Here is an 8,057-nt window from a genome sequence, read left to right as displayed (position 1 = left end):
TGTATGGAAAAGTCTGAGTTCCTTTGTAAAAAATTCTTTGTTTGATTTTAATCAGTAAGTATCTGGGCTTACCTGGGCAAATACTTGTGTCCTTCTTATCCTTATGTTAATCTGTGCTTCTCTTTTAATTGTTTTGTGGTACTATGGCTTGGATTAATTAATTAACTAATTATTTTAAAGAGTTTTTTTCTCAGCCTGGCATGGGGGTCTACATCTGTAATGCCAGCACTTGGGAGGCAGAGGCAGGCGGATCTCAAGGCCAGCCTGGTCTATAAAGTGAGTCCAGGACAGCTAAGGCTACACAGAATAACTCTCTAAAATCTAATAAAAATTTTTTCTTCTATGTAGCCCATGTTGGGCTTGAACATGAAAGTCTCCTGCTACAACCTCCTGAGTGCAGACATTAGTCATGTACCACCACACCCAGTAGAGACTGAATATCTAGTTTGGAGTAATAGTCCCTATTACTTATGCTTTGAGTTGAATATTTAATGAAATGGTTTGCTTAGTGTACTGAGCCTGGTGTTTTGTCTTTAGTCATATCTCACTGAAACATAGTTATTATCGTTACTATGATTTCCTCCTTGTATGATTATCTCTTTGTTTCTAAGTACACATAGCCACATGCAATTGTGTATTTTAGAATGCATGCAGCTTCTCTAGATAGAGCTGTGGCTGTGTGTAAATGCAGGTTTTTTGAGTGTATACATGTGAGTGTGCAAGTACATTTTTTGTGCCTGCATCTTAGGTGCTGGAGTCATATTTCTTGCAATTAAATCCCAACTCTAAAATTTGTTAACTAAGATGGCCTTGGGCAAATTACATTACATATCTCTTCTCCAATTTTTCCACTGTACCATGGAGAATGATATCTACTTGTAGGTGGTTGTAAGTCTTCAAGTTTTTACTTTGTGTTAGATGGTTAAAATGAGCATACCATAGACACAATAGATATGTATTATGTATTATTATTATTGTTATTCTGAAGGTGATTGTGTCTCTATGTTGACAATATGGCTATATGTGGATGTAAATATGTGCATCTGTGTTTTTAAGTAAAATTATGTGTGCAAATATGAATGTATGTTTATGTTTCTGGGTTTCTTTGGTACATATGGTATGACTTAGTGTTTCCCTTCCATGTTCAAGAATTCTAACCTTCTTGTTTAAAACATTGAAATTAGAGGTTAGACAGCTGAGAATAGCAGTGAATCAGGATGGAAGCTATGAAATGAGTTTATATACAACATTGGGAACCAGCTGAGAGTCTAAGATGTTCAAATTTCTTCCCTCAATACTTTCATTTCTTTTTGTTCTATCTTTTTGTTTGTTTTTTATTTGTTTTTGTTTTTTCAAGACAGGGTTTCTCTGTGTAGCCTGGGCTGTCCTGGACTCCCTTTGTAGGCCAGGCAGTCCTTGAACTCACAGAGATCTGCCTGCCTGTGCTGGGATTAAAGGCATGCACCACCATGCCTGTCTTTCTTTTTTTTTCTTTGTCTTTTAAAAGCCCAAAATGAAACATACGCAAATGTCTGTAAATCCTATATTGCTTAGCATAGTTTTAGAAACTGAATATATCCATATAAATAGAATACAGATAAAAAAAAAAAAAACAGAACATGACCCATTCCCTACCCAGTCACTGATCTTTGCCTCAAGGGTGAAACATTTTTTTCACTTATTTTTTTTATAGTGGTAGGGATGGATCCCAGGAACTAATGTACAGCATGCAAGTAGGATACAACTGAGCTCTTTTCTCACTTCTCTCCTTACTTCGAGTAGTACAGACTCATTTTTCTGTAATGTGCCCTTTACTGGAATGAAATCATACATTATGTATGCTTCTGTGTTGTGTTTCTTTCTTTAGAGTTATATTTACCACATCTGCCCATAGTGTTGTGCATAGCCCTAGCTTCTTCATTATTGCTACCGTTCTGAATTCCATTGTGCAAATAAAATGTAATTTACTCAACCATTTTAATATTGATTTGCATCTTGGCAGTTTTCATTTTGAGTCTATGAACATTCCAGTAAATGTCTTTTGATGACTTCTCACGTGTTTCTAAGTATAATTTATTGATTAAGCAAACTCGCAGCTGTGAGTCATTTTTGCTTAAGGGAAAATAGGCAAATGAAGAATGACTGACTTGGTTAAGGTACCAAGCCAGTGAGTATCGTCTAATCATGATTCTGCTGACTGTTTCCTGGTTTGAGGGTCAGAGTACATTCTTCCTTCCATACTGCTGAAAGAACACAATTCAGGCTTCTCTTCTGAAGGAGGCAATGCCTGATTAGTAGTATAGGTGAATTTTTAACTTTGTTCTCTGACAGCCTACGTATAGAGGCCACTGGATACTTGCTGGACTGAAAGGAATCTAGTAAGGTTAAAAAGAAACCCGGGTTGATTGTATTTTTTTTTCAGCCATTTTTTCTGTTTCTTGCCTCTCTAGTTTTCCAGATGCATGCAAAAATTCTTTGTTGTCTTTTTATCTTTTTTCCCCCTTCATATCTGCAGATTCCATTCCCAGTTTCTCAAAGTAATGTGGGCCATGAAGTCAGGCCAACTTCTCTGGGCTTTTCTGTTCACGTACTCCTTGTGGCCTGTTCCAACTGATGGGGCTATTCGAGACTACTACCTGGGCATCCAGGATGTTCAGTGGAACTATGCTCCCAAAGGAAGAAATGTCATCACAAACCAGACTCTGAACAATGACACGTACGTTTAATATCACATATTTTTAGAAGTAGAGATAAAAGAGGACGTTCTTGAGGTTTATTCAAGAGGTAGTCTCTTGAGGGTCCTTTCTCAGGGTGCCATAGCAGCCAGCTTTCAATCTCTTTGGACCACACATGCAACAATAGGTTTCCTGGAAACAATGTTGACTCAGAACCTAACATCCCATCCCAACTTATTTTTTCCAACAATGAAACACCTTATGACTTTTAGATTCCTAAAGATATGTCTATATTTCTTTGTATCTAAGATGGAATTCATAATGCCAATCTATCAACAACTGTTTCATTTATTTTTTAAAGAAATGACAGATATGCCATACTTCCAAGACACATATAGTGGGATTATGCTCTTGTAGTACCTTATTTCTAGATATATGAAAAAATCTTATAAACAAAGAAATCAACGTAACAGATAGCTCTTAGACAAGAGCTCTAGGAGAGATGACAATAGTTACCTACAAATGTCATTCATTTCCTGAGAAATCCCTAGGAAGTATGAATATCATCAGTATTGTGGTATGAGTATAGAACCCAGGACTTTTTATAGTATAAACATGAACTCTACCACTGAGAAACATATAAACATATGCAGTCTTGATTTTATCAATGAGGAAACAGGCTCATGAGAGTCAAGTGAGTTGTCCAAGTTCTATAGCTATTAAATGGAAGAGCTGGGATTTGAATATCTGTAAAGTGGGTGCATACTCGATTCTGTTTTTACCATTGCATCCCTCGCATAATTAAGCTTTCCTTTCTTTTTTTTCCTTCTTTTTGTCCATTATATCATCTGATCCTTGGTTCTTTCCTTCCCTTTTCTCTCTTCTTCTTTTCCTCTTTTCCTCCCTCTCTTTTTATTTCTTTCTCTTTCTTGCTTTCTGAGACAAAGTCTTTCTTACTTATCCTCTGGCACAGGCTACTCTGGAACTCACTATCTAACTCCTGCCATGTTTGAACTCATGACAATCCTTCTGCTTCAACCTCCCAAACAGTGGAAAGATTTAATCTTTCTTGATCTTAGAAACTGGTTGATGCTTCATCAAAAGTTAAAGAAAACGAATGATGTATTGAAGCACCTTTTTCCATGGTGGTTTACTTTATCTCTTCAAAGCCCAAAGTCTTCCATTTTAAATTAATAACTGCTCTATTTTTCTCTTTCTCTTTTCGTAGTGCTAGTATCAATCTCAGGGCCTTATATATTGCAAGCTAGTGTTCTACCACTGAGATCTATGACCAGCATAAGCTCTCTTTAAACACAAACTATTCATCCAGCTTTGGGGTCAGAATGTTTGTATTCAACTTGCTCTTGAAATAGTACAGATTAAGCATTTACCTTAATAATTTCAAGTAATAGGATTGAACTTTAGTAATTTTCCAGGTACTAGTCTAAAGATTCTTGAAGTTCTAGTTTATGTTTTCTGTCTCATGGTTCTGAGAAAGGCCTTATGCATGTTAACCATGCACATTAAGATCCCAGACCTATAATATAAAATTATGATTACCTTAATTTGGAAGATGGTAAAATTATTTACATAGAAGTTAAAGCAGCTTGTCCAGTGTCTCAAAAATTTGAAAATTGATATATCATCCAAGTGGCCTGGCTCCAAAGCTTCTGGTCATAACCACTAAGGTCTTCTGCTCTCCCTATATAGTATCACAATGCTAAGGGTTACATGAATGTAGGGGTTGATCATTTAAAAAGTTATTACACAGTTGGCTATCTCTTTGTCATTATACATTTGTTTGTATCATGTAAGAGTGATTCTTTGGATGTTAAAGTTGGTCAAATCTCAGCTGTTTCATAAGTGTCAATTTTCTACTTCACATTATATTTTTATAAGTGCAATCTAATTTATTTTTTCTTTTGTCAGCATTCTCGGGAAAAGAAACTTCTAGCTGTTTGAAGATGGTAGAAAAGTTGTAATTGTGTCTTATATTTTCTCAGAGTGGCTTCCAGCTTCCTAAAGTCTGGTAAAAACAGGATAGGGAGTAGTTACAAGAAGACTGTCTATAAGGAATACAGTGATGACACGTACACTGATGAAATAGCCAAGCCCGCCTGGTTGGGCTTCCTAGGACCATTGTTACAGGCTGAGGTGGGGGATGTCATCCTTATTCACCTGAAGAATTTTGCCAGCCGGCCTTATACTATTCACCCTCATGGAGTTTTCTATGAGAAGGACTCAGAAGGTAAACCAGCCTACCTTTTCTTTTTTCTATTTCTACAAAGAATTACTTTTCCTTTAGTGCCTCTGAGAAAGAAGAGCTTGGAACAAGAATTACCTCTCTCTCCATTTCTTGATCTTTTTTGAACAGGATCTTGGTCTGTGCTTGAGGATAGTTTAGAACTCATGATTCTCCTTCCTAGGCATCCTGAGTGCTTAGATGTTATAGTGCCCAGTCCAAAATAGCTTTTCTTTCTTTCTTTCATAGCTTTTCTTTCTTTCTTTCATAGCTTTTCTTTCTTTCTTTCATAGCTTTTCTTTCTTTCTTTCATAGCCTTTCTTTCTTTCTTTCTTTCTTTCTTTCTTTCTTTCTTTCTTTCTTTCTTTCTTTCATCAAATTTGAAGCAAGCCTTGTTAAATTTCACCCAGGACCATGGATACTGGCCAGGTCCTTCTCCAAGATTCATAGAGTATGTTCTGAAATTATATTAGTCAGGGGCTTATAAAGGCAAACCCCACAAAGCTATACTTTTTCCCCATATTCATCCAATGAGGGGCAAGCATACATCCTGATGTACTTCTTGTGTTTATACCTCCTACTATATATGTGGTTAAGCACACATCCTGTGCTACTGGTGCAACCACAAAGCTTTTTTTCTTACTTACTAATTTACTATAGTGAAACTTTATTGAGAGTAAACATTACTATGTACTAACGACTGTGCTGTTTACATACATTTTATAGCTTGGGCAAGACATTGCACCTCTCTGGGCTCCAGATTCTTTATGAAGAATATATATGAAGAATAAATAAAGACACAGTCCCTTTTATATTACAAGGGGATATTTGAATTCCTGTTCTACTGAATATTTGAACATGCTTCTGAGAGAAAAGTTCTGTGAATGTGATCGAGTGTTATTCTGACTAAACAGTCTTCCAGAAGGCCCTTTTTAAAAAGAGGGTGTTCAGTTTATTCTTCAGAATTTTTTTTTAACATTTGAGGCATAATCGTCTAAAACAGGTATTGTGGTTAGTGAGAGAATTAAAGTAAAAAGTCAGAGACTCTGGTTTGGGATGCGGATGAAGAGAAAAGGAAAGTAAAATAATAAAGCCAACAGGTAACAATATGCAGTTCCTAAAACTAGAACCATGTTACTGCCCAGAAATCCCATTACTAGTTATATTTTCAAAGAAAATGATACCAGCACATTGAATAGACACATACTTCTATGATTATTGTAGGATTAGTCATAATAGCCAGGTTGTATAACCATTCTAAATGCTCATCAACAGATGAATGGACAAAGAAATGGTGTATAGGACTGAGGACATGGAGGATAGATTTGCAAGGCCCTGGGTCCCAACTCCAGAACTGCAATATATAGGGGTGTGTGTGTGTGTGTGTGTGTGTGTGTGTGTGTGTGTGTGTGTGCATGTATATGTATATATGTGTATATATGTATAGTTATTCAGCCTTAGAAATTAAAACAATGTTTTGCTTTTGCTTTATGACAACATGGAGTAATTTAGAAGGACACTATGTTGAGTGAACTAAAACAGCTATAGAAATATAAGTAGCATGATTTCATTATGTATGGAACATAACGTAGTTGTTCTCATAGAAGCTGAGAATAACAGCTACCAGAGGCTGTGGGAAATAAAGGATAAGAGTGAGGAGAGATTACTCCAACTTCATTGTCACAGATAACAAGAATAAGTTTTGGTGTTCTATACTTGGGAGGGTCGCATATACATAACAACAGCACATGGTAAATCACAACAGAGTGAAAAAATTCTATGGCGATGCACACCTGTGATTTCAGCACTTAGGAGGCAGAGGGTAATGAGCTCCCTGTGTCAGACAATCAAACAACCCCTTTCATCAGATCAAAACTGTTAGAAAAGAGAAGTTTTAATGTAAAAAATGAAACTACTTGCAGTTTTAGTTTCTCTACGATGAGAAAGTAATCAGTAAGTTGATTTTAAGCTATAGTTTTCTGATTGTAGGCTGTTTGAATTTCAAAGTGAGTGTTTGAGTAGAAGGAGTCACTTTACCCTCAGACTAGGTCTTCTTACATAACCCAGGCTAGTGTCTTAACTGGGCTGCCTCCATCTCCTAAGTCTTAACAGAACTGTACGGCCATGCCTTTTCCTGAAAATAGCTCTTCCCAAATGATTTCTGTTTTTCTCAGAACTCTTTTAGTTATTTTAATTTTATTTAATTTTAATGTGATTATCAAATTCACCTACCGTCCGTCATCCCTTCTCCTCCAATACCTCCCCTATGCTCACCTTGCTCTTCCTTCTTCCCAACTTCATGCACTCTTTTCCTCACAGTCAACTCAGGACTCCACTTAAAGCTGCCAGAATTTCACAGGTGGAGGGGCAGTAACTGGAGCATGCATAGCCTCTCAGGGCCTAAGTTCTGAAGAAAACAGACGCTCCCCATCCAGCAGCCATCATTTTCCACTAACTCTTAAAAATAAAGGTAGAACTTCCCGATTCTTTTCCTGGTCCGTGCTTAGATTCTTCTTGGCTTGATCTATTGCACATCTCATCCATGCGGTTCACGTGTGCAGCTGCCCTCTTATGCCTCCAAACATCTTTCAAACCAACAAAGAAGCTTCTTTAGCAGTAGATGGCCATTAGTACAGAGAGCTATGACTGAACAATATACAGAGAATAGGAAGTGAGGCATACTCAGCCCTCATTGGGACATTTATGTTGTAGTCCATCCCCAAGGCCTGGGAATCAGTGCAGAAGAGGGTGCAGAAGGATTGTAAGATCCAGAGGTAGTGCATGACTTACAGTGGTTTCTCTCTTTTGCCTATTGTTGATGTGAGGACTGGGGTGAGAGACACTGTAGTACTGAACCTTAGAGTATAATAAGCCTCAAGACTTGACTTAAGTATCCACACACTTTTTCTATTATTGCTGTTTCTGTGTATATGATGTAGGGGATGTTAATGCCACAGTATACATGTTGAGAACAACTTTGTGGACTGAGTTTATTCTCTCTCATTTTATATGAATTGTGAGGATTGAACTGAGGCCACTAGGCTTGCTCAGTAAGTGCCTTTAACCTGCTGAGTAACCTCACTGACTCATGCTTTCTTTTAAATTCTGTATCTGCTATCCTATTACTCACTCTAGTACTA

General features: G+C 37.1%; 1 protein-coding gene across 3 annotated transcripts in view; it reads left to right on the top strand.

The window, feature by feature from the left end:
- Positions 1-8,057, top strand: part of HEPH (hephaestin) — a 95,503-nt gene that overhangs the window by 5,298 nt on the left and 82,148 nt on the right. For all 3 annotated transcript variants that reach the window (XM_084789885.1, XM_084789886.1, XM_084789884.1), the window contains exons 3-4: positions 2,516-2,716; positions 4,679-4,923. In XM_084789885.1, coding sequence (XP_084646011.1) covers positions 2,541-2,716; positions 4,679-4,923 — 421 coding nt within the window. In that variant the 5' untranslated portion in view covers positions 2,516-2,540. The remainder of the gene's footprint in view (positions 1-2,515; positions 2,717-4,678; positions 4,924-8,057) is intronic.

The sequence above is a fragment of the Acomys minous genome, assembly GCF_964271855.1.
Source record: "Acomys minous genome assembly, chromosome: 7".
NCBI lineage: Eukaryota > Metazoa > Chordata > Mammalia > Rodentia > Muridae > Acomys > Acomys minous.
Note: the sequence above shows the minus strand (reverse complement) of the source record. Positions and strands in the feature narration are given on the sequence as shown.